General features: G+C 40.3%; 1 protein-coding gene across 5 annotated transcripts in view; it reads left to right on the top strand.

Annotated features, from left to right (window-relative positions):
- Positions 1-4,197: 4,197 nt before the first annotated feature.
- PCMTD1 (protein-L-isoaspartate (D-aspartate) O-methyltransferase domain containing 1) overlaps positions 4,198-26,751 on the top strand; it is a 43,669-nt gene continuing 21,115 nt past the window's right edge. The window contains exons 1-3 of one of the 5 annotated variants that reach the window (XM_030477752.1): positions 4,198-4,417; positions 22,532-22,958; positions 26,564-26,666. Coding sequence is in view for 3 of the 5 variants with exons in the window: in XM_030477714.1 (XP_030333574.1) it covers positions 22,652-22,958; positions 26,564-26,666 (410 nt within the window). In the remaining 2 variants the exon portion in view is untranslated. Of the gene's footprint in view, positions 4,418-4,516; positions 4,535-19,622; positions 19,642-22,531; positions 22,959-25,779; positions 25,867-26,563; positions 26,667-26,751 lie in introns of those variants that run through there. The other 4 variants (XM_030477714.1, XM_030477734.1, XM_030477723.1 and 1 more) reach the window with 4 other exon arrangements.

Below are 26,751 nucleotides of genomic sequence, written 5' to 3' on the forward strand. Positions count from 1 at the left end.
AAACAACCCCAGCTCTCCCAGACTGTCTTCATAGCAGAGGTGCTCCAGCCCTCTGATCATCTTCGTGGCCTTCTCTGAACTCGCTTGAGCAGGTTCACATCCCTCTTGTGTTGGGGACCCCAGAGGTGAACACAGTTTTGCAGGTGGGGTCACATGAGAGCAGAGTAGAGGGGGAGAATCACTTCCCTCAACCTGCTGGCCATGCTCTTTTTGATGCAGCCCATGATATGGTTGGCTTTCTGGGCTGCAAATGCACATTGCTGAGTTACACTGAGCTTCTTGTCAACCAACACCTCCACGTCCTGCTCCTCTGGGCCGCTCTTAATCCATTCTCCACACAGCCTGTGTTTGTGCTTGGAATTGCGCTGACCCATGTGCAGGACCTTGCACGCAATTGCCAGAAGTGATATCTATTGTAGGGAGCAGAGGACAGTATCTGAAAACTGTAACTGCTACTTATATAGCACATATTTTTTGCACTCTACACCTGTAAAACTGATCAGTCAAAACTTGTAAAGAAAGAAAATATTGTATGAAGACAAGAATAATCAGAAGGCATGCAAAACAGACATAGTAAATCAACTAAAAATAATTTTTCAAGAAAAATACTTGGTTTGTATATATTTTCTGTAGCATTTGAAAATATTTAGAAGTTTATATGAACATAAAGTTGAAACTGACCGAAATCAAGCTGAGATGCAATGATACCTAAATGGTTTTAATTAACTGAACTGAGATATGCAAAAAATATAAGCAATGTAAATTACACATTGTTATTTTTATGTTGACAAGATTATATTCAACGCATGCAGTTTGCACCAGTCTACTTTAAGCTAATGCCATTTTTAGGAAGGCCAAAATGCCAACTTTTTTCTACATAAATAAGAAAATAAATGTGTCTAACTACTCAACTATATGACATCATCTTTATTTGGAAATTGTTGTACATATATAATTTTCTGCTCAATATGCTAACAGATAAGTCTCAATACTTAAACTTAACGATCACTAGTAGCAATCTCAAATTTATCTAAAAAATGGCAGCCTGGATTACATGCTTTTCTATCAGGCATCTGAATGCTATAACCTTCACCAGCAGCACAGAAAAAAGACAAACCGGTCTTCCACCTAGTTCAGACTTTCTTGATCTGCATGATCATGAAAACGAAGAGTATCAGGACAAAGTATCAAAAGAGTAAATAATGCTTAAATCTACACAGGCAGTAAAAAACTCCCAAACTTTCACAGAATAATGAAGTTTTGGGAGCATGTTAGCCTATACAATCCATTGTTTTCTGAGGGTGAAAAGATGTTCACTGTGCTTCAACTAAGAAGTGCTGCACATGGGTTTTGAATTCAAGTATTTTATACAGAGCTGTCATGTAATACTTAAGCTGAGGTAACATTTTTTTAAAGAACATTAACTTCTTACACTAAAAACAAAGATTGTCCACATTATGCACATCTCAAATTCAAAATAATGTGACAACAAATATGTTTCACATTAAGAGGCAGAATTTACATACTGCAACAGAAAACATGTATCTTACTTCTAGTTTGACAATGGACAAGACAAGTTAAGAGCAGATTTGGAGAATCGTACATGCTTGAGCAGAATTTTCTACTAGACCTGAATGCCAAAGTTTCTTTTCAGCTCTGAGAGAAGGCAGCAGAACGACCTTCCTAACTGGATGCCTATGTCCACTGTAAATTGAAAAAAAATTGTATCAGTTCAAGCATAACATGGTAATCTACTGGGGAAAAAAGCTATCCGAAAAATTCTTTTAAAATTAAATGAGCAAAATATGGTCATAACTCCTGTCCTGAGTGAATATTAAGTGCACCTTGTCTGACAAGTAATGAGTGTGTGTTGGTCATGCACAAGATCTAGGATGCGATGAAAAAGGGAATGAAACCCAGGAAATCCTCATACATACAATAGGCAGGGAATTATACACACTTACTACATCTATCTAAAAATTTTTAATAGGAAAAAATATTCAACACACAAAGCCAGCAAAAATTATAAGTTGACTGTCTGATGGCAAGGCATATTTTAACATTAAAATGAAATTTATTTGTTTCTCCTCCCCTCCATTTCTCTCATGCAAGGAGGCATCAGTTACAGCAGTGACAGTATGGCAATTTGCAGGACTATGTTAATCCCTCAGTCCAGCTAAAAAAAGACAATTATTTGTCAGTCATAGCCTAGCAGAAATTATCCCCCTTATCTTGCAAATTATCTCCACCTTAGTTGTTGCCATCTATAACCATTGTGTGCCGCAGGTATTAACTAATTTCGCCCTGCCACAGAGTAATACTTACTCCTGGCCTCTTACCAGCTACATTTATGTGTACCTCATTTCTCAGGGATTTACTTAGAAATCCTGTTCCACCAGTACTCAAACTTTGGCTAGAGCTCAAAACTTTATGCTTCTCAGCTGCATTTCATAAAATTCTCGATGCTTAAACCACTCCAGATAAATTATCATTGTAAATGTCACCAAGTTACTTAAATTGCTGGTTTTATTATAAAATCCACTCTAGATCTTCAGGCTTTTGTATCTGGTAGCCTGAAATCCATAAACACTGCACCTTTTGCCTGATCATTTGATGAATATGAATTTACTGCTCCACAAACGCGAATATAATCCATTTTCTGATACTGATCTCTGGCATTTCTCATTCCTTTCCTCAATGGAAAGCTGATTAGCCACACTGCTGCAAGTCCTGACACCTGTGTACTTTTAATTCTTCAAAACACCAGAAGCAGCCTACTTTCCCTACTCTTTGACTCCCCAAATCTCATGTCGTTCCTCTAGCCCCCTTTGACACCAAACATGAGACGGTGAATTAGAAACCTCACTTCAGAGCTCAGAATGACCCAATACTTTTGATCACCCGGCCTTCACCAGCCTGTACAGAGGCTGCAAGGTAGTTTGAACTCTGCTTACTCCTGTCTATTCCCTTCCACAGTACTTCCTCTTTTCCAAAATTCCTCTGAGCTTTCCCTGGGATCTCTCTTCCTCCCTGTAGTTTTTCAAACTATCTCATCTTTTGGAGCATTGGCAACACTGAAGCCTCAAGGCCCTTTTTCAGGAGAGAGGCAGCCATCGCGAGAGGCCTAGAAGGGGTAGCTGAAGAGACACCCCTTGCCTCTGCATGTTGGAGAAAGGCGAAAATGCCATAAAATGAGGAAGCCTGGTGAAAGCAGAGCCATTTCATAGAATCAACCAGGTTGGAAAAGACCTTTAAGATCATCAAGTCCAACCTTTACCCTAGGTCTGCCAAGTCCACCATAAACCATGTCACTAAGGGCCTCATCTACATGTTTTCTGAACACTTCCAAGGACGGCGATTCCACCACTGCCCTGGGCAGCCAGTTCCAATGCCTGACTATGCTTTTGGTGAAGAAATTTTTCTTAATATCCAATCTAAACCTCCCATGGCACAGCTTGAGGCCATTTCCTCTTGTGCTATCACCTGTAACTTGGGAGATCAGCCACCTCCTCTCTCCATCCTCCTTTCAGGCAGTTGTAGAGAGTGATGATTCCCCCTGAGCCTTCTCTTCTCCAGACTAAACAACCCCCAGTTCCCTCAGCCATTCCTCATCAGATTTGTGCTCTAAGTCCCTCACCAGCTTCGTTGCCCTTCTCTCAGCAACCTAATACAGCTCTTGTAGTGACCGGTCCAGAAGTGAACCCAGCATTCGAGGTGCGGCCACACCAGTGACGAGTTCAGAGGGACGATCACTACCCTGGCCCTGCTGGCCCCCACACCGGGCTCTTTAAGCGTTTTCTTAACCGGGCCCGAGTGTCCTCCTCCGCCCTCCTGCGGTGCTGCCGCTCCGCCCCCCGCGGCCGGCCCCGACCCCCAGCCGCGCAGTCCTTCCCCACTTGCCCTCAGGAGACCCGCGGGCACACGGGCGACGCGGCCCCAGGGAAGGGTTTGCAGGCTGCCGTGGGAGGGGCGAGCCTGCGGCCGGGCGCGACCGCGAGCGCAAGGATCCCCCCATCCCCAGGCGACTGCTGACGAGCGCCGTGAACGCCGGCCTCCCATTGGCTCTCAGGCTGGCAACGCGAGGCCAATCAGGGCTGGGATCGGAGCGGCTCACGTCCCCCTCCTCCCCCTTTCAAGGCGCCCCGTGGGGCGGAGGGAGACCGGCCGTTCGGAGGCAGGATCACGTGACTGTCTGTTTACATCCTCTCAGCTGTTGGGGCCCCTCCTCCCTCCCGCCGTCTCTCACACCGGCACCAACGGCCCGCGGGCCGCTCCGTCGGGCCAGGGTAACGCCGGGCGCACGCAGCCATCCTCTCCCTCCGCGATCGCTTGCGCTGCCGCTCCCGCCTGCGTCTTCCTACAGGGTGGGTCTCGCTGCTGCCGCCCCGCGCAGGGTCCGGGCTCCGCTGCAGAACGGGTGAGTGTCCCGCGGGAGAGAGGAGGAGGAGGAGGAGGGGGGCGAAGGGAACGCGAGGGGAGGCGCAGAACTGCGCTTCCCAGTTGAAATGTGCAGTGGGGGAGAGCAGCCGGGACGGTGAGTTGCGGCGGCGGGGTAGTGTGGGGAGCGCGGCCCGCCGACCTCTGCCCGCCCCTTGTTCCTCTTCCTCCCCCGCCCCGGGCGCTCCGGTTGCCATTGTCCGTTGGCCCTGCACGCAGGCGCGCGCCCTTGTGAGGCGCGGGGGGTGGAGGGATGGGAAGGTTGTTTTCGTGCAGCTGGGACAGGGTGAGGGCTTGCTGCCGCTCGCCTCTGCGGGGTGGGGAGGGAGGGCGGGCGCCCTTGGCAGCCCGCTCCTCCTCCTGCTTTACCCGGTCCCCTCTCCACCCCCCGCATCCTTTCGCCGCCTGCGTAATAAATAATCTCTGGCCCAAAAAGGGCCGGGAGGAGAGGCGGTTGGTGTAGCCGTCGAGGCCTGGGGCAGGTGTGAGGGGACGGGAGGGAAGGCTCCAGCCTCGAGGTCTGGGCGGGGGGGGTGTCGGGTAGAGGTGAGGTGGAGGCAGCGCTCGGCCCCCGCTGCGGCTGTGCGCCCTGCCCGCCTCCGCCTGCTGACGGCTGGGGGTTTGCCTTTGAGGAAGTGCACTGAGAAACGGATTCTCTCCCGAATCCTTGTAATCTCAGGGCCTGGTCGGGGCTGCACCTTACAGGCCGAGACGTTTTGGAGGAGGCAAGAGGGAGTGTGAGGCAACGTTTTGTTTTGATTTGTTTCAAGAAAACCCTGTGGGCTAAGGAGGGGTATTTCTTTCGAGAGAGGAGGTGGTGTGGCAGCAGCGAGGGGAAAATACGTTGTTTACGTAAGTGAAGTGTGTGAGGTGCAGGGTAACTTTGCTCGCCGCCCCGCACGCAACGGTGGGCGATGCTGGCTGCTGCTGCAGGGAAGGAGGAGGCTGCCCCTGCCCCCCGCTTTGGCATAAACGCACGTTTTGTGTCTGTTTACATTGTGGTCTCTGTTTTGGCTGGGAGCAGCGTAAGGGGAGGAGCAGGAACTCGCTGCGGGGCAGCTACCTCCTCCCCTCTATTTTCTTTGTTGTAAGTCTGTTCGGGGGAGGCGTCCTGGGGTCACGTCTGCTTGTAGCTGAGCTGCGGTCTGCGGTTAATGTGATTCCTCGTTGGCCCGAGACTTCGGGTCGCCTCCTTCTGTGCATGTGCAGGTCTTGCCTCTCCACCGTCGTCCCCCTCCTCTTCCTGGCTTCGGCAGTTGTCAGCTGCTCCGAGTGAAGTTGGAGGAAGGGGAAGGGCGGAGGGGGAAGGAATCTTGGCGTTTATTTGATACGCAGGCAGCAGCCTAGGCCTGCTTTGTGCAGCTCTGTCGTCTTTGACAGCAAAAGGGAAAAAGAAAAACCTCCCGTGGTGGAAGGGCGTATGTGTATTCAGTTTTCTTGGTGGAAGACGAAGGAAAACATCTTTAGGGTCTGCAGGAGAAATGAGCTGGAAGTACTAAACTGCTGCAATGTGCAGCGAATGCTTGTGCCCTTGCAGTACTTACCAGTGCCCACGTAGCTACTGTTGTCCTAGTGGGTGGGTATTTTTTATTCCTGTCAAGTAAAAGTCAAGCACAGTTGAACTGCAGGCTTTAGCAAGGAAGTAAGGTTTCTTGTGAAAATGATCAGTAAACTGAGACACACACAAGAGACACACAGGTAATGCTAGTCGGCACTTCAGGGAATTACGGAAAATACCCAGTCTCTCTTGGTCATATGCCCTCTGTATTATGGAGAATGCTTTTAAGATGAAAAAAATATAATCCTTAAAGTTCATAAATGATGAGGGTATATTATGCGAATGCCTTCGTAACCATGATTTGTTATTCTTGCAAATGAATCGTAGTACTTCTTTTTTTTCTTTCCTTGCCCCCCAGGACCTTTACCTTACTCTGGGCAGACCCCCTCTGGAAGGAATTAGGCTTGGATAAATGGAGCTGTCTGCTGCAGAACTCCTGCCTGATTCGTTGAGAAAGTTTGAAAAGTACTGTGGATGTGTAGGTGGACAAATGTATGAAAGATCTATTGGTACTTTGACTCTGGGTCAATAGATATCATATAATTATAGGAATATAAGAAGTACGTGAGTGAGGTCACGGAGTCACAATGCTGCCTTTGGAGATGGACACTTAGCCAGATGTTCTTACAACAGTCTGTGTCCCTCAGAAATGCAAGGAAAAACAATTGGATGTTGTTGGGAGGACAGCAGTGAGGAGAATGTCATGAAATCACAGAAACAGAAAAGAGTTTATAATGCTGGATAGCCCTGGATGGCCAAATGTTATCATTGGGTCTGTGCAGGATTAGGTTCCTTCCTAATAATCTGCATCTGCATAATCTGCAGTCTTCAGAATTTTTCTAAAAATCTTTCTGCCTCTCATAATTTGCATTTTCTCTGGGTATTCTTCATCCACTGTCAAAGTTTGCGCTGTGACTTGCTTTAGATAGTCGATCAGCCAGTTTCAATTTTGCAGTACTCTTATAAATCTATGAAGTCTTGCCATTTTTATTGTCCTGATCTTGGCAGATGGGTGATTTTTATTGCTTAGTCTTCTGTTTGCCTGTCAGTGGCTGCCCCAAGCTGAAGTAGCTCCTTTTGAAGAGGACCAGACTGCCGGACATGTATTGTAGTTTTCCATTCCTGTGCTGGGTCATACCAGAGCAGTCACTTGGATGTGTTTCTGTAAACTTGAAGTGCAGTTGCTTTGAGATGGTGCGTGTTCTGAAGCTGCAGGTAGGTTTAGGCATGATACCACTGCAGGTGGAAGTTCCTAAAGAGCATATTTGTCTATGACTTCTTTATTTTTAGGCAAACTTGAAGAAGAAACAGTAACACACAGATCAAATTTGAAGTTCCTACTGCAAGACATGATCAGTAATACAGTTTTGTTTGTTTGTGTTTTCCCCAAAGTTATTCCCAAAACTCAATAACAGGGAAGATGATTTTTCTATGCTGTGTTCCAGAAAGGTTTATGCCAGGAGTTTTAAGAGTCCCCCAAACCAAATACATTAAAACCAGTTCTGAAATAGGCATTATGAGAGTGCTCATCCCAGTCTTCAGTGCAGGGTGAGAAACACCTGAGAATCCAGTAATTGTTTCTGGATGAGAAGTGTCTATACATACACCTGTTGTTTCCATTTCCTGCTTTGTTCCCATTTTCAGCAGGAGTGTCATAGAGATCTGCTGACCTGAAAGTGATGCTCTGTAGCTGATCATTATCTCTCTGTGTAAGAAAAGTGCCTTGAAGTTTACAGCACTTGACACTCTTGAATGCAAAAATCATTGAATATTATCTCATTTATTTTGCTTACTTAAGAGTGTAAATTCCTCAAAGGAAAAGTGGGTAGAACATAGATGCCATCTTGTTTTCTAGTGAATAGTCACGTGTATGACTGGCGTAAGGCACTCCAAGAGTCTTCTGGTGGGGTCAGAAGTTGATGTGTATGCTTCCTCTTCTCCAAGCAGTGAGTGTGGGTTTTTTGGTTGGGGAATTCTTTTAGTGTGTCTGCTCTGCATATTGTTTTGGGGGACTCTTAAAACTGTTCCACTTCTTTCTTTTATGGAATTCTAGGGAGTAGAGTAGTTTATGTTAGATATTATGGGTATAATTATATTAAAACATCAGGAAATAACTACTGTGCTCCAGTTCCTTTGGGACTTATTTGTGTGCACTGGTGGTAAATGTGAGCCTTCAGACCTGCTTAATGCAAGCTCTTAAAGCAGTTGCTGCTGCTGTGTTTTTTCAAGAAAATTGGGCTGGACATATGGCCTTTGAAGAAAGGATACCATTTGTAGCTGCTTAGGATGCTGAATACAGTTTTTTGCAGGGCTAAAAGGTTAGCTAGCTGCTGTTCAGAACAGTAGTATTAGTTCTCTATCCTTTTTTTGTCCAGGTATATCATGCCAACTTCATGTTCCAGAGTTAGTGTTGCTACTGCAAAGTTGGCAGTGATGTTAACTAATCACAAGATGCTTGAATTTCTGATGAACATATGTGTGTGGATTCTTGTTAAATGTACTTCTGATAAGAAGCTTATTGGAAATGTTGAAAGTACAAAGTAGAGTAAAAGTAAACTGAAGGTTAAGATGTCTTTAAAATGGCAGTTAGTCCTAAGAAACTTAGAACTTATTATATTTAGTGAAGAAAGGATGTCAAGTTTGTTAAAAGTGCAGAATATTGAGTTCTGTGAGTTGCAGAATTGGAGACTTAAGGTATTGTGAGTGGTGTTAAGGTGACAAGAGAAACTCTGAGCCTCAGTATTCTACGAGTATTGCAGTTCACTCCAATTGTCTCAAAGTAGTATTTGCTCAGCATACAGTTGCTAAACAAATGCTGAATTTAGATTTGCAGTGTTGTAGGAAGTAAAAGATGACAAATGGAGTTAATGTTTAAAAACTTGTTTGGGGAAACAGTCTGGAACTTGCCAAAACCCCTTAGAATTAGGTTTAAAAACTAATAGGCTTAGAGGAAGTGGTTTGATAGTGATGTGGGATATCTGGAATCTTGTGTGAAGGCCATTTATATGAAGGTGCTACAGGGCATCTGAGTTGTCAGCATGGAGCTGTTAGGTACAAAATAGAGTTTACTGGAGGCGTACATTCTTCTGAAGTGGAAAAAAAGATAGCAGGCAGGATAAATCTTAAGTAGAAGTAGCTGAGCGGTAAGAGAAGGGACAGCCTTTGTTGCTAACGTGCAGCTTTGCTGGAGATCGTGTGTGTTTATATACACCCACATGCACAAAGCATACCTGCAGAACCAACCTGTTATGTGGCAGTGTAGTGACTGAACAAGATCTCTGTCCTAAGAGTTTTTACAATCTGGTGATGACAGACTGTGCGTTCAGTTCAGGTTACAAGTCAGAATCTCCCAAGTTTGGTCTTTTTCCTTATGAGTCTTTCAACCAACAATACCTTAATTTTTATCTGGTTGCTTTTCCAGTCCCAACTGTTGACATTCCTTTCAAAGGACACATCCCACAGCTTCTGTGTGGTTTGTATTCTGTCTAGGAGTCTTAATTTGCACAACAGCAGCAGCTCTTAAGTTTATTTTCAGGGAAGCAAGGACAGGATGTGGGCAGAAGAGTTTTATGGTGTGTTACTTAACACTAATTGTTACCGTATCATAGGCCGAGTAGCCTATAGTTAGCATGAGCACCTGAAATAACACTAGAGGTCTGTGTTTAAGCACCTGAGTCACATTGCAAGTACCAAAGGCTTGCTGTTATTACTACAACAACTTTTTGTTGCATGATTTCTAAATAGATAATGCTTATTAAAGCTGTCAGTAATCATGATTATTTCTTCCTTTAAAAGCAAAAAAAAAAAACCAAAAAACGAAAACCCCAATTGGCTTGTTAAAGTCTTAAATGATAGGCATATATTTTTAATTAAGCAATCTTGAAAACTCTTTTCAGGATGCATAGCTGCATCTTTGTGATACTTTATAATGTTCCACAAGGAGGCATCTAACTGTTATCGGGAAGATTTTTCTAGTTGACATCTAAACATGTTTTTATAGATTTAATGGTGAGAGAGTCAAATCAGAGTTCTTGCACAATAGTAGTTTTAAGATGTAGTGAGAGGCAGTATGCAATAATACAGTAAACATAAAATACATGCACTCCTGAATGTAATTGTTCAATGTATGTGTATTGGTACTGTCCTTCAGGCAAAACAAATACTATTTGCCATCAGTTCCTGTTGTCTTCAGGAGTGAAAGGGAACAAAATTTCAAAGGCAACATCTGGGAGATGATGTGTCTTAATTATTTGTTCATATTAAAAAAAAAAAAAGATAGCTGCATCAATGTACAGCTTCCATAAGTGAAGTGGGTAAAGTCATTGAAATTGTTTATGGTAATAGTCAGCTAGTGAATCCCATTCAGCAACTGTTATGCCTGTGGTGTCTCTGTATCAAATGAAACAATTCCTATAAATTTTAACATTGAAAACATTGAAAGAGGAATTGGGACCATGCGGTTGGGAGAAAATTAGAAGTGGTTACTATTCTGAGAATTTATTAGTGTTATATCTGTAGCAAATGCTTTCAGGGGATATTCAGGAATTACCATGTGGTTTTTTTGACAAATACTTGAAAGAAAAAGCCAAATGATACTCCTTAACCCAGTCAGGATCACTGTGCTTCGTAACAATCTATATATTGAAGTTAAAAAAGGAGTTGGAGCCAGTATCCTGGTAATCATATTCTCAACACAATTGGTTTTGCTTGATATGTATGGCTAAAAAGTATGCAAGTTAGCATTGCTGTAAGAATGAACTCTTGAAGTTCACTAAATGAGGTTCTCAATTTCAGCAAACAAAGCAAAAGGTTAGTATTCCTACAGTACTAATAAGTTCAAGTAATTGGGAATCAAAGAATCCTAGAACCATGGAACAGTTTGGGTTGGGAGGGACCTTAAAGCTCATGTAGTTCCAACCCCCCTGCCATGGGCAGGGAAATGCAGGGATACCTTCCACTAGACCAGGTTGCTGAAAGCCCCATCCAGCCTGGCCTTGAACGCTTCCAGGGATGGCGATGAATGCACTGAGTATTTCTACTAGGACATCAGTTTACCATTAAAGAATTTCATTTCTGTCTGAAAATGTTTACTCTTGTGTTTGTGTTGGAATCTGGCAGGTGGAATTTTACTGGATCTTCTTCTGCTGGAGCATGTGACCCTGCTGTTTATTTGCAAAACTCTCCTCTTTACCCTTTTGAGAATGAACTGTGGTTTTGCTTCCATTCAGTGTAGTTGCCTGCTGTCCAGTTTATTAAGTTTTGCTGTGTTCTTCCTTCAAGAAACTCTATAAAGTTGATATTATTGCTGTTACGAGGTCAGTGAAACTGGAAGGACAAAGGAAAAAAAAGGAGTTGCTGAGTTTCTTTAACTCCCGTTGAGCTGACAGTTGCAACATTATAAATCCCACAGGCCTTAGTCTCTGCTTATTTACTTCATTTAGTTATGCATTCATTATGACTAAGACACATTACTGCCAAGTTTCCTGAGATTCTGTGGTAATGTCTGGAGTAATCCAGTTGTGCAGAAAAACTCAGTGTAGGATTTGACTTCTCCATTCTGGGATGCTCTGAATAAGCTGGAGTTTTTGATGATATAACTACAGTAGGTTGTGTGACTCTAGCAGCCTCTTATGTTATATCTGTAAACTACGCTTCTCTTAAGTGAAAACCATCTGCTTTATATGACTGAAAAAACCTGATGAGATAGGATTATGGGAATGAAGATACACTGTGCATCTGCACAGCTGCTACCTAAGCAATAATAAAAGGCACTCTCCTTCCATTTCTTGGTGAAATATTCGCATGAATATTTTGAAATGGTCACTGAAGCTTACCCAGATGCTTCAAATACCCTCCACAACATACTTGCTGTTGTTTGTACTGTAAGTATAACTTTGGAGCTGTATTTGCAATAGCACTTGATTCATACCTGGAGACAATAGTGCAGAGGCATTTTCAAGTTAAAAAAGTGCTTATATATTTTGATTTGGCTTTTAAAGAAGGCCATAAAAGGGTTTTGTTCAAGTATTTCTAGTTCTTAGTTTAGGCATGCATGGCCCCAGGTCCAGCCGGTAGTGAGGCTATGCAGGTAGTCTCAGTAGCACACAAATGCACGTTTTCACCATGTACGTGTGAAAACACATAGTTGGCCACCACATTAACACAGAAAACACTAATGCAAGTGCAGCTAGTGCTAATGGCCTTACTCCGTTGCCATTTCTGTAAGGTAGAGCTGAATGTCTAGTAGCAGCAAAACCATGCATGTATTTAGTATGGATCTTTCCAGTTATTGGGTTTAGACATTCGTTCTGCCCCAAAACTAGCCTTTGGCTTCCTTTGTCCCCCATTGCCCCGTGATCACATCCTGACCTGCAAAAGCTTACCTGCTCTGTTGTTTGTACTCAGGCCTCTGTGATCTGTGAACTGCTTGACTTATGTAGATGTACATACACACTGAATAGAGCCCAGGAGAAGAGTTATGGAAGGAGACTAATGGGCAGACAGGACAGACAGCAGTGATTCGGAGGAGAGCACAGCTAGGCACACGTACTGACCTACAACCTGTTCACGGGTAATCTGTCCTTCTTGTCCCCATTGTCTGCTTTCCCATGCTTGTTCTTCCCCGAGTCATTTTGATCGCTCGTTTTCCTCACCTTTGGTTTCTCCCCTAAACATCCTATAACAAGATATCCCCAAGTGCTTTTCCCCTGCACCTTGTGATAAATCTGGTAGCCCTGTAAGCAGTCTCAATCTGAAAAGTATCCTGGAGAAGCCCAGTGGAGGTAGGGACATGGGGAGAGCCCCTAGTTCTCCTGTGATAGCCGTGGGAGCAGCTGCTAAGGGTGTTTCAGTGGTTTCCCCCCACCCGCAAGTGTGACTCTCTGCTCCTTTGTCTGTGTGCAGAACAGCTTTTTATTGCATAATAGGGTTAACTTTGATATGTGCTGGCAAATAATCTGTTTAATAATTTGCAAGGCCAGTTGAAAATGCATGGTAAAAGTTACTGGCTGGCCACAGACGTGTGAATTAAAGTGATACTATTAGAAACTCAATACATTTGAAATGCTATCTCAAAGTAGTGTGTTTTTCATAGCATCAGGAACTGGGAGAATGCTAGAATGATTGCATGAAACTTTCTGGAACAGGCTTTGATAACAGACTTTGGTAACAGTGTTAATACTGTAACCTTCTTGCAATTGTATAGAGACTCCTTTGGTAGATTTTAAAAATAGATTTAGCTCATACTTGTACGTTGAAACATCTTGAACATATGTTCATCTACATGTTGAAAGTTTTGATAAATCCTCACTTTCCTTTGGTAAGAATCATGAAGGGATAGTTAATCTGATACATAGAGTAAGCATTGGACATCTTAAGAAATAGGGATTTATGGACAAGGTCACATCACTTTAGGGCATGCTGTTTGTGGATTTGTAGTATGTCTGGAGAATGAAGCAGATTATGACATGGGCCTTAAAGTGTGAGGTACTTGGCGATATGCAGGATTTAGGGATTAAAAAGAAAGGTGTAAGTAGGTATTCATTGTTTTCTTTGACAAGATAAAAGTAACTGTTAGTGTGCATGTGTTTTGGTAAAGAAATTACATTTGAAAAAAATGGTGAATCCAGCATGATACTTCTGGAGGGTTGCATCAGTGAAATGATTTTGTGTCATGGTTCTGAGGAAGAGAAGCAGGCCTACTCATTCTTCTTTCTTGAGGATTACAGGCCGAAGTAATAAAATAGCTTCTCCAAAACATACTGTTGTGTTGCACTGGACTATTTTTAGAAACTAGTAAACAGGATCAGGACTTGCTTTTTTTTTTTTTTTTTTTTTTTTTTTAGTTTAAGAGAATGCATAATAAAAGTTGAAATTCTCAGGCTGAAAGTAAATATTTTGATAATACATCTTAAAAGTTGTTTACACTGTGTTTATTGCATGCTATTTTGATGCTTTTAAATATATCTCTAAAGATCATAAAACCCAAAGGTCTTGCAACACTTGGAACTTGATAAAGTTGGTTGATACTTCTGTTTATTTGGGCCTGGTGTGGTGGTGTTTTGGGGTGGTGGTTTTTTTTTTTTTTGTAGAGACTGCAGTAAATGCATACCTCAGAGATGAGGTTTCAAGTGTCAGGAATGTAAGTATCTTCTATTTTTACACTTGACCTCATTTCTATTTTCTTTTGCTAAAGGCAACAGGCGTATGTTGTTCTGTTGCTGCTGGAAGTGAGTTATTTAAATAACTTGAAATGTTTGTGTGCAGTAAGCTTTTGAACTTTGACACTGGTTGAAACAGTCAATATTTTGTCATGGGCCACATGTTGCCTGCAGAAAATTATATGACCTGTGACTGGATCAGCTTAAGAACTGTAGCTGCAGAAAATACATTTGTAGTAAAGGTTCGGAAAGTATGCTTCAGTTCTTGTACTAAACTTGCTTTGTATTTCATTATAAAAGAGGGTTCTACCTCCCCAGTTGTTACTGGTTGTTCTCTGAAGGTGATACTGAAAGTAAAGGAGTATCATATTTTACTGTGGTTTGTTACCTTATGGTCATCAAAAACTAAATTGTTAAGCGTTTCCTGAGGGAGAAACAGGTTTTGTTTCAAAAATGTTGAGAATTTGGCTTGTTCTTTATGTCAAAGTGTCTTAGTTGGCTGATGATTAGGATAATGTTAAAATTTGCAGAAATGTTTGTCACTTGTATGCCTTTTGTCTTTTCAGACTAAACAGATTAGATATTTTAAGTGTTTTTTTTACACATCTCTACAGCTCTTCCAATGCTTAGCGTGTGACTGTAATGGCTTATATAAACCTTCTTAAAATGAGTATTCTGTTAAATACCCTTGTACAAATCTGTGTATTGTGGCAATGAGTTTTGCAGTCTGGTCACTCTTTAGCTCACTGACTCCTGGGAAATATGTGCACAGACAGCAGTTTCTCTTCTGAAAAAACAGGTGCACGATCAAACTCGGTGAATATCAGACATCTGTGTCTATTAAGCATCACTGATTCATATCTGTCTTATGAAGTCCTAATATTTTAGGATTGCCAGAGAAGAAGCTGTTATTACCTGGTAACTGCTCTTTTTCTCTGGGTCTCTCTAGAGAAGCTTCTCATCTTTTCCCTTTCTCCCAGCCAGTCCGTGATAAAGAAGTGCTCTAGTTTATACTGGACAAACTTAAAAGCCTGCAAATAGAGCTGTAGACACCTCTGAGGAGCCAAGATCTTTAAAAAGTGTGCTATAAGAGGACTGCTAGGTTCTTTAATGGACACTGCTGTCAGAGGAAGGATAGGGGATCTTCTGTTATGTTGGACATAGGGTGAAGCTGGCATCCTTTGCTTAAGAGATCGTTTAGTGGAACTTTGACAGGTCACTAAGCCACTTTGGGCTCCCCAGAGATGAGACTCTTTTATGCAGTCTTACAAATAAAGCACCACCAAATGTTTTCGACTGGTGCAGGTAGAAAAACAATTAAAATCTGTAGTTGATGGGATACTATAGGGTACACCATTCATTCATAAAGGTATACATACAGCCTCTTGAGATGTAGTCACCAGTTTGTGTATAGCTGGCCTCTAATGGTAAGCAAGAGACTGGCAACTATTGCATTGCTGGCATCTATCACTGCGGAAAAAACCATGCTATGCTGCTTTGCTCAGGTACTATTAGCAGGAACTGTCTAATTCCACCACTCAAGCTGCGTCATACACTGCAATAGACATTGTTAGTCAGGTATTCAGACTTTTGTTAGCAGTTAACACTGCTCTCTGAAATTCTTAAAATAACTCAGGTTTTTGTGTTTGTTTTTTGTGTCTCTTTTAAATCTTACAGACAGTATCACTAGACAAACACATAAATTCTAGTTGTTTTTCTGATGATACTAGCCAGCAGCATCTTGTTGCTTTGGAAAATGAATTTCAGGGCATGTAAAAGGCTATTTTCCATTTATTTCCTTCAGAATATGAGGAGGAGCTGGCTCTAAGGACTGAGTAGCAACTGGTTATTAATACTGCCCATCAGTAATGGATAAACTCTTTATGCCTGACAGACTAATGTCTGCACAGGTTAATGTCAGGTGCTTAAAATCTCATGAGACTTTTGCAAAGGTGGGCTAATCAGAGTATTCTGGAGCTGTCTTGTCAGCTCATCAGCCTCTCATCCATGGAGGCCTTTTCATTTTATAAATAAGAGCATTTCTTAACAAATGTTTTAAGGCAGATACTGGCTAAATTAAAACTTACTGTGAAATTAGATACTAGCCAATTTAGAAGGCACTGTATCTGTGCTTGTTCCCAATGTAAAGCTATTTGTAACCTGAATGACTAGATTCATAATGTTTGTACCTATGAAAATCCCAAAGTTCTCATGTATTTGAGGGGGGAAGGGGAATAATTTTGTTCAGATGACCAACAGGTACTCTTCACTGTCAATTCATGAGTCGGTAAACTGGGGCAGTGGGACAGCTTACATGTCTCTCAGCAGGGAGTTTTTGCAGGATATAATTAAGAAGGGTCATTTAGTGGCCCAAAGGGCATTCTAGGATGTGAACACTGATGCCGAGTCTGTGGTGATCATAGTGGCAACTATTGGAGAATCATAAGCACAGCCTTAAATAGACAGAGACCGCAGCTGAGGGCTTACTCTCTGAGAGAATCGGGCTGCTTTAGTACACCTTTAAATTTCAGAAACTATCCTGTACTCTGGGTTTCACCCCTGTATGGCAAAGTATGCTTCTAGTTATCTCAGGTGGAAATGGTGTACTTTTTTATTTCTTTGTTTGGAAGTAGGCATTTGGAACACATTTATGTGCTGTCACAGGTGGGAAACTTTGAAGAAGAAACTGCTTCTGAAGCCTGGGAGGCTCAGCTTTTCAAACGTGTTTTGATTGCCCAGATCTGAAGCAGTAAGGAGGACTAAGTCAAGATCTGGTATTAAGCTATGCATTAGAAGTTCCATCCAGGAAGTATGTAGGATTCTTTACTTTGTAATAAAAGGTAATGAATTTTAAAGTCTTTATCAGCATACCTGAAGACAGGTCTAGCAAATGGAACTGGTATAAAGAAAATATTCCTTTCAGCATTCAATCCTTGCCATCGTGTGAAGATGCTAGATAGAATTTCAGATGAGAAAAACAAATCCAGTACAGAAGCAAACATAGACTGGGAAAGGAGTGTATCTGTGAATTGTCATCCTCCTTTCCCCCCCCCCCCTCCCCCCCACCCCCCCCCTTCCCTGTTGTAGTTTGTTTTTAAAAGGTAAGGAAAAAAGTCAAAAGGTTCAATAGACATTCAGCAAGGTTAGTCCAAAAATTACACCCTTGTATAACAACCAAGGTCAGGGTCATTTAATCGTATGATCTGTGCTGATGTGCTTGTTACTGTTTGTGACTCCACTATTTGTGGAGTGCCATAAGCTTCAGTGCATCTTCTGAGAGCAATGTAGTGTGCTGTTTGGTGTGTTCAGGTGACTGGATGTGGAGGAAGAGTGAGATCAAGCACACACCTGGAATCTGGTATAAACAGCTCTTGAAGGCCTAAACAGGAGGAGCAGGGTTTAGGCTTACATCAGACTTGACAAACATTTTCTGCCCAAGTAGGTCGATGCAATTCAGGTTAAGTCAGTAGTTGTAGCTGTTTACATTCATTTGGCATAACGTTAATCCTGTGGTCTGTGCCTTGTTCCATTGCTATATTACAAAGAACCTTGAAGTATGCTTTGTGAAGTGCATTACATCAGAGAGCTGACTGTACTTGTTTTTGTACTTCTTTCTGTTTAACTTGAAGAGCTTCTTGAAGTGATCCACTGAGCAGTAGGTTAGGAGTGAATGTTTTCAAGTGAGACGAGTCTATAGACTTCAGAAACATGCATTTCCAATAGAGTTTTCCTTAATGCACCAAGTAGTATGTTACTATATCCTGAAAACAGCAGTTTTCCTTTTTTTCTGAACTGTTTGGAGCGTCAAAACAAATAGCTGTGAAAGAGAAGGCAGTTCAAGTAGTATCTAATTTTCCAAAGCACTTAGACTTTTCATTGCCTTCAGTAGCAGTTTAGCAGCAAGGGGTACGTATGAAAGTTGAAGAAATGTTTGAAAGTGCTTCATGCTGAAATACCTATGTGTCCCACAGTATTCTGATTTTTGTAGTCACCTACTACAGCTACCTCCAACATGCACTTCAAATCTTGGTTTTCTCCAGCCTTTGCCTGGTGAAGTTAATTTTACAGTTTCTCTTTTACTTTCAGATAGTAATCAATCATTCTGTTTATTCAGAAGGTCCTGCTGAAATCTTACACTTGGCTGTTTCACTTGGAGTTGAATTTCTTCTCGGTGTGGCACTGTTACAATACTTGGGAGGAAAGGGGAAGCTATGGAGTCCTTTTGTTGTAGGAGTTGCTGGACGGGATGAGGACAGGCAAAACATGACCTTGAGTTCATTACAGTTGCAGGAGTGGCACAAATTGAGTCTGAACAGAACTAGGTCTAACCCTTGGTTGGTGGCCTGGGAAACTTTAAACCTCTCCTGATCAGAGTGGTGTTGCTGACTTCTACTATGAGTAAACTGGAACTGTTAAATGAACTAAAGTGTTTCAGGCCCTTGTGTGCTTTTGTGGTTAATTCCATCCTATTGCTGGTCACAGAAGATTCCTTTTGGGGGAAACTTAACAGCTGACTCCTATGCTTATATTAATGCATAGCTCAGTGATGTATTGTTTCTTCCCCTTCCTGGGTTAAGGGGGAAGGTTCACCAAGCAATTTTGTATGTCATCTGAGTTTTAAAATAATATATTACAGTCTTGATTCAGTGTGGTGTGCTCCAGGCTGGTACCTTAGCGAAAATAGTTCTGAGGAGGAGACTGGAAATATGCCTGATCCCATTAATTATATTTTCTTCCTTCTATTTTTAATCATTTGAAACAACATAAAAGTCAAGTCAGTAGTCTCAAATAACTTGTATTTTTAAGGAGTGATCTTTGTGGAGTCAGGATGTATCAGTATCGCAAGATACTGTCTTTGTAAGATACTTAACATTTTATAGATTTAGCAAAGGCAAGGTTTTGTCTGTCAAATTAATTGGATACCTTGCTAGTATGGTATTTAATCTGTATTTAGGAGAGCGTGCAAGTCCTTAGTGATGACCTAAAGAATTAACTTGAAGAGCAAATGTAGTTGTAAAATTTCTGAAACATGCGAAACTTGTGTTCCTTTGAGAGCTGGCAAAAAAACACTTGGCAAATCTTATATCTAGTTACTAACTTCTCAGTTTTGTGTAGCTTATAAAATAGATTCACATAGCCAAAGAGCATCTGTTCTGTTAAAGTGACAATACTAAAAATAAATCAGAAATTATGATAACGAATTAAAATTGGTTACAAGTTAGGTCAGAAACAGGTCAGTTGTGATACAGTTCTGTGGCTTTTTACAGGCATTGGAAAGTGTGACATTTAATTTTTATCTTGAACATAAACTTCAAGATAAAGTGTTTCCACTTGTAAAAAATTCATGAATAGCATGAACAAGGTTTTTTAATTGTAGTTGGTTTTAATCAGTGAATGAACTTTTTTATTCAAGACTGTACTGAAATTTTAACTTCTAAACTATTATTTTTGTTGGCTTCTGTATTCCAGAGATTCCTAAGGCTAAAGGTAGTTGCTGTATTTTATTGTTATGCACCCTTCCTTTCTTCTGAAATTTATATAGCTTTTGGTGTAGTAGGTGTCAGAATGCTGCTTGTGCTGTTTGTGAACTGCATTTTAGGTATTGGTGAACTTCACAGCATGCCCTCTGTGAGCTTTGTAGATATGTAAAAGTTTTATCTTAATACGTTCTGCTCTCTTTATTTTGGTCCTGGGTCAGCTGTCACAAGAAGAGCTTTGATTAACTGGTTCTTTTTCTCTGGCTGTGCTAAAATAGCTTGTGAGGTGGTTTATGTGTATTTAAAACAGTAGAAAAGATAATCTGACTTCACACATCTATTGTGTCTGTTAGAAGCAGGTGTTTTACTTTCATAAGGTGAAAGTTTACAAACATGAACACATTGAAGGAAAGTAAAATATAAAAAAAATACTTCTCTGCAGCATAAGAGGTCACTTTTCATTAAAAGCTATTTCTTTAACGTCCTAGGATGTTTTGTTTTTTAACAACACCTTCCACTTGAGTAGTATTTTTGTGTGTCATAGCTGTAGAGTCCAGAGTAGAGCACCATAGGTGATTATTGAAAGCAAGATACCTGAAAAGCAAACAGTATCACTGCCTACATAATGTCACCTTTTGCAGCCAGGGACAAAGTATCCACAGTAAGACTCAACCTTCAACCACTCTTCCAACTCGCCATTGTTCTGTTGCATAAGCATCCCGTTCTTGAGAGGAGGCTCGTGTTTTCTTGCCAACTTTCCACAGTGTCATGCTGCATACCAGACATTTTCTGTTCTTGCCTGTGATATTCTGTGTGATAAGCATTAATGAAGGTGAAATGCTTGGTGGGTGTCATCAGTAGAAAATCTTGTGATACCACAAAAACTTTAGCTGACAGATAATGCCAAGAATGTAATATTACAAAATATCTGAAAAAGTTAATTCTGTTTTAGTGTAGTGGCTATATTCAAATTGGTAAATGTTATTTATGGGAAAGAAATTTTATGTGAGACTAGTAAAGACATCATTTGATAGAAACGATACAGCTTTTTAGGTTGGAAGAACAGCCTTTTGCCGTCTGAGGGGTTTGTTTATGTCTGCTCTCCAGCCGAGTGTAGATACTTGGTGAAGTTCTCCATCTGCTGGTGAGAGGTGGTGAATGCATTCTGCAGTTAGGGCTGGAAGTGGTATTCCTGTTTTTCAAATATAGCTGCAGCATTAGTCTCCAGGTTTTCAGTTCTTGCATTTACTTTTTCAGTTAAAATTATTTCCAAATATTTCTCAAGACAATAATGAACTTTTTTAGGGTGGTTCTGTTGCAAAAACTCTTTGCTTTAGTTACTGTAGAACTTAATATCTATCACTTGGTTCAGTAGTTTATTGAACTTATAGGTGTGATACAAGTGCAGACAAGCAAGCAGGGCTGAATATATTTATAAATTATTTTTTATTTAAAAAAATTCTCTCAAGTTCCACACTTGCTGTCTAAATTGTCCTTCAGTTTTTTCACAATTAGAAAGGGACATTCTTGTGTGATTAAACATACACAGGCCTACTGAGTCTGCTGTGGAACACTAGGATGTTAAGTGTGAAATTTGTGTTGCGGTGATCCCCACAGTGTAAAATTGGGAACCAGCTTCATTCTGATAACTTAAATGACGTTGTGCATCTGAATTGTGTTTGTGAATTCCTGACTCACAAATTTGCACAAATAGGCATGTACAAAACAGGAATTTGTTGAATTGCATTGGAGTGTTCTCGGATAAAAGATTACATTTGTATTTTTAAAAAAGTGCTTGGTGAAATATGCTTGTTTGAAGAGGCAGGGGGAATTTATTTAAAAGGTGATACTCAGCAATGCAATTAAAGAGTCAGCATGTGTCTGGGGTTTTTTTTTTTTGTGTATGTGTGTGTTTTTTCTTTTTTAACAAAGTTACCTAGAGCATGCATCAGGCTCATGATGGTCTTTTCTTTTGGATATCTAAGCTGACTTTGTAATTCATGTTAACAGTTGGCTCAGTATGGGTGCTCTATTTATCTAGAAATGGTGGATTAAACTTCTTTCTTTTCTTCAAGTCGTCTGTTGCTATTTTACTGGTAATTCATGCACCATTAACATTTTAACATCTGGATTTTAGGTGTTTAGTGATTAATAATGTAATAACTGCAGATAAAATACAGATCTGAAGGAATAACTTTGAAGTGAATATGCTGTGTAGAATTCATGGAACTTGCTAATCACTTAAGAGCCAGCAAGCTCTTGAAAACTTTTAGGTACTTAAGGAATTCATACTCCTCTAGTGAATATTGCAAGCATTAGGAGGAGCTCAGGTATGCAGAGGGATTTCCTGTGCTGAATCCAGAACAGAGCAATGTATGTTTGTGTCTGCACTGATATTCTGGTTCAACTCAGAAGTGAACATCTGAGAAGCATTTCCTGGATATCACCACTCACCTGGCTTTGTCTCCCACTGAGGGGTGATTTCAGAGCATATAAATCCAGTTTCTTTCAAATGTAACTACATTGCTACATGCTCCTAAGTGCTATTGGACTCTTAGTTCTCAGGATGGGACTACAGCAAGTCCAAAGGTAGTTGCTGTTCGCCCCGGGTATATGTAATATATCTGATAGGTTCTTAGCACTGTAGCGTTTTCAATGTCTGCGTAAACTCTTACGCTGCATTAACTGCTAATGTGGATAGTCTATGTCGACATACTTAAAACCAAGCTGAAAAATGTTGGATCGAAGGGCAGAATTTTGATTAAATACAAGCTGTCCTGACTTTTAGTAGTTCTGCTCCATAAAGTGATCCAATACTAATAATATTTCATCACCTTCTAAGAGTTGTTGATTTGTTTCTCTTTTGAAACTCAAGTTATGTAAACATGTCTATTTTCCAGGATTCATTTGTGATGTGCTTCTGAAAGAAGAACTGAGAATCCATTACATGCTTCCACTTTTGGGGACACTCTTCTCCTAATGTATTTTGCAAACTAATTGAATTATCATAGAAATTCAGCATGGGAGGAGCTGTGAGTGCTGGAGAAGACAACGATGACTTAATTGATAACTTGAAAGAAGCTCAGTACATTCGCACTGAGAGTGTGGAGCAAGCCTTCAGAGCAATTGATCGTGGTGATTATTATCTGGAAGGACACAGGGACAATGCTTATAAAGACTTGGCCTGGAAGCACGGAAATATACACTTGTCAGCACCCTGCATTTATTCTGAAGTCATGGAAGCGCTGAAGCTTCAGCCTGGATTATCATTTTTAAATCTGGGTAGTGGAACCGGATACTTGAGTACAATGGTGGGATTAATACTAGGTAACTTCAACTTTTTATTTTAATGTAGTGTTTCTCCACTATACTGGGTTATACAAGCCCTTTAAAACATTACTTTTTCTTCTTTAAAAATGACCGTACTACACTTAAGACTAGGTGTTTGAGATGTGTTGTTAAAATACTATTTGTTATCTACAAACTGTTCACTGACACTGTTGTTCAGTGACAATTCATGGAGTGTGTTGGAAAAGGTAATTGTTCCTGTTTGCCTTCCTATAGTCTAAAATTCTCATTTGAGTGGAAACAGTCCTTTTGTTGTTTGAAAGGAAAAGGCATAAAGGAACAACTTTTGAGAAATATATTTAGAATACAGAGCATATTTACCAAGAAATAGTTTTATTTTTTACAAATCAATTTCATTACATAACTTCATTTATTTTAGTATGTAGTTTTGATATATATAATTTTATTGACTGTATTACATGGAGTTTTCGTATTTCCTTGGTTGCAGAAACTGTTCTTATTTTTTAAAGAGTAGAAATTATCCCTAATAGTACATTACAAACATGATTTGTTGGCATCTTCAGCAGTGTCCTTTGTTCCAGTTAATACCAGTCAATTCAAGAGATTCCACTGCTCACGTGTGGAAACAGGAATTATATTTATTCATAGGTAAAAATAATACTAAAAAAAGATACCTGCTCTATTAGAGGAGTGTTGCTTTGCCCTTTTCAAGATTGTTTCTGTTTGGGAGTAGGTATTTCTAATTAGATTGTAAGATTCTAAGTTCAGTGTTCTATTCCATTATTAAAACAATTAGTAAATATTGCTGCATTTTTTTTCTCTAAAGTGTTTGCTCAGGGTAGCAAGTAATGGTATTCATTCATTTCACGTCCATGTGGAAAGTTTTATTATTTCATTATTCTTTCTTAGCTATGATGTTTAAAAAAGAAAATGTGTCTTGTATATTGCACTTGTACCTGTGTTTTAATCTGGCAACTTTTGAGTGGCTGTTGGTTACTGTTGAACGCTTCTGGGTTTGACCTCTCCTTCTCAAGCAGAATTCCTGTCCTTCAGAGTATTCTATGCAGAGTTGAAGAAATTAAACAGGAAAAGACTTGTCTTCTGCAGAGGGTGAGATTGGCTGACAGCCCTTGAGGAGCACAGTTACACTGCAGATGTTCCCACACAGCCAGCTCAGGTGCTGGTACTTCTCTAGCAGTGCTGAGGAGCCTGGAGCAAGTGGCTGCTCAGCTACTTACAGAAGTAGACTTTCCATGTTTCTGTAGTGCTATACCCAGTCTCCAAAGTCTACTTGGTATTGTAATGTGCTTTGAGTGCTAGGCTGAGACATGGAAGGTGTAAAGACAATTTGTGTGCCTTTATTTTTTTACTCTGCTCCATTTGATAAAATTACTAGTTACATATAATCATTCTTTATTTTAGTGTAAGTTTTAAACCAGGGAACAGCTGTTTTGGGGACCCCCCCCAAAAAAAAAAAAAAAAATCCCCCAAAAAAACCCCAAACAAAACCAACAACCAACCCCAAATCCCCCCCCCCAAAAAAAACCCCACCCCCCCTTCAAACAAAAAAACAGATGAAATTTTCTGACAAATTATAGGTATTTTTAAAAGTTTGCCTTTTTTTTTTTTTAAGAAAACAATTTCAGTGTATGCTGCAATTAGCAACAGAACCATGTGTTTTTTGACAGTAGTTGGGTATCTTTCAATTTGACAGCATAGTGAGGAGTATTTCTGCGACATTGGCACTGTCAGAATGACTAGATTAAATTAGCAAATAATTTGAAGCTGGTAAACGTTAAGAATAGGAACATACTAAAACCCCTCCACCACTCCATTAAGATTAAATTGACTGTTACTGATATTGTTAAAATGGAAATGTAGTTCAGACTAGATGATGGAATTTCTAGCTCGTTATGCTGAAAGAGGCCAGTTGACTTTGGACAATAACAGAGAAGTTGGTTTCACACTTTTAGACTAGCTGACCCTTTGCTTAAATGTACAGCTGTGATTTTTGCCTGATAAAAGAGAACATGTTTATTGTATTTCTCTTCAAATTGCAAATACTATGGTGTATCATGATGTGGTGTCTTGTATTCATAGATTTAATTCCAAGCTGTTGGAGCAACTGACATTTACAGGTTTTTAGTTCTTTGTTTTTCAAAATTGAGTATTGAAAGGAACGTATATGTGAATTTTGGGATGGATGATGATGTTCCATTTTTAAAATTAATTTTAAATTAATGGCAATTCTTTTTTAATTAAAGAAAACATAACTTGGATGCTGTTGCATGCTCTAAAACTGTAACTACACTGCTTAGAAACTTCATGGTCTCTTACTGTGCAAGTAAATAATTAAACAGCTAGGAAATGATCATGTATACTAATGCTTTTCTCAGTGTAATAGATAATAAACTAAATTTACAGTAGGTGTGAGTGTCAACAGGAGGTACTTGCTTTCACAAGTTCTAAGAATATTCCTTGGATGATCTCTTGCCTGCCAGCAGAGAGCTTTTATGAGCGCTGCCTGTGGTAACCTAGTGGATTGGTTTTATTTCACCTAGTAGAAAATGTTCTATACTATGTTAAGAATTGCAGTTATTCATCAGCTTAATGGTGTATAATATTTTTTTCTTGCAGTAAAATGAAAGCTTTCTCAGTAACCCTAAGTCTGTTTTATTAATTGATGTCCCATAAAAGACGAATTTTGATTGGAGTGACATCTTTTTGAGCTAAATATTTAGGAAAGATTTAGAATGCAGTAGGGGATATAAATGCAAGGTTTGTCTGATCTTACTGATGTGTATTTTCCCTTCTTCCCCTTTTCCAGTTCTGTGCTCCAGTGACTAAAGTCCTTGGGCTACTTGTGCATGTTAAATATAGAATCCCCACAGCAAATGTGACTGTCTGATTCAGATTCCTTCCTGATGTGGATAATCCCCATAATACTGTGTCACGATTTTCTTGTTCCTGAAATATAGCGTTAACTGTTGGCATACTTATTGATGTGGAAATATATTTGGATCAATTGTAGGAAAGCAGTGTTACAGTTGTGATGAGTGAACATAATGTAGCAAATTTCAGTGTTCTATATGGAAATTAATTATATAAGTAAATGGGGAGCAGACTTCTAATTTTAGAACCTGCAAAATAGAAGAGCAGATGTGGCTAAGGGATATAATACCCAATCTCCCAAGTTGTCAAAAGCTGTGATTTTTGACATAAGAAAACTTCAAAATCTAAAGACCCAAATACAGACTAAATTACAACTTGAAAATACTGTATTCTGACTAAAACAGTTGAATAACAAGTTTCTCAGACTCTTCCCCGCCCCCCCCCCCCCCGCATGCTTATGAAAAAAATTCATTCTACAGAATTTTTTTACCACAGTTCTGTCCCTGATTTGTTATTGATCCTTTGGCCTTTTACCTTCCTTGTAAGCTTTGGTGATGCAGATGCAAAAAATAACTTTGTCTACTGGTGTTGGGAGACTCCTGTGTTTTATGTGATGTTAGTACTTTCACAGATGAAAGGTATAATACTGTTCCATTCAGTAATGCTGTGCTTAAAGGAAAAAAAAAAACAAGCAAAACAAACAAAAACCACTCTGCTGTTTTTATTTACAGGGCCTTTTGGGATAAATCATGGAATAGAGCTTCATTCAGATGTGGTAGAATATGCCAAGGAAAAGTTGGAGAGCTTCATAAAATACAGTGATAGTTTTGATAAGTAAGTATCTAATTTGTCTGGTTCACTTTGCAGCAGTGTTTTTGTTTGTAAACTGAGTGTGTCATTGCTTGAGTTTAGGGAGGGG

This window comes from Strigops habroptila, chromosome 1 (assembly GCF_004027225.2).
Source record: "Strigops habroptila isolate Jane chromosome 1, bStrHab1.2.pri, whole genome shotgun sequence".
NCBI classification, from domain to species: domain Eukaryota; kingdom Metazoa; phylum Chordata; class Aves; order Psittaciformes; family Psittacidae; genus Strigops; species Strigops habroptila.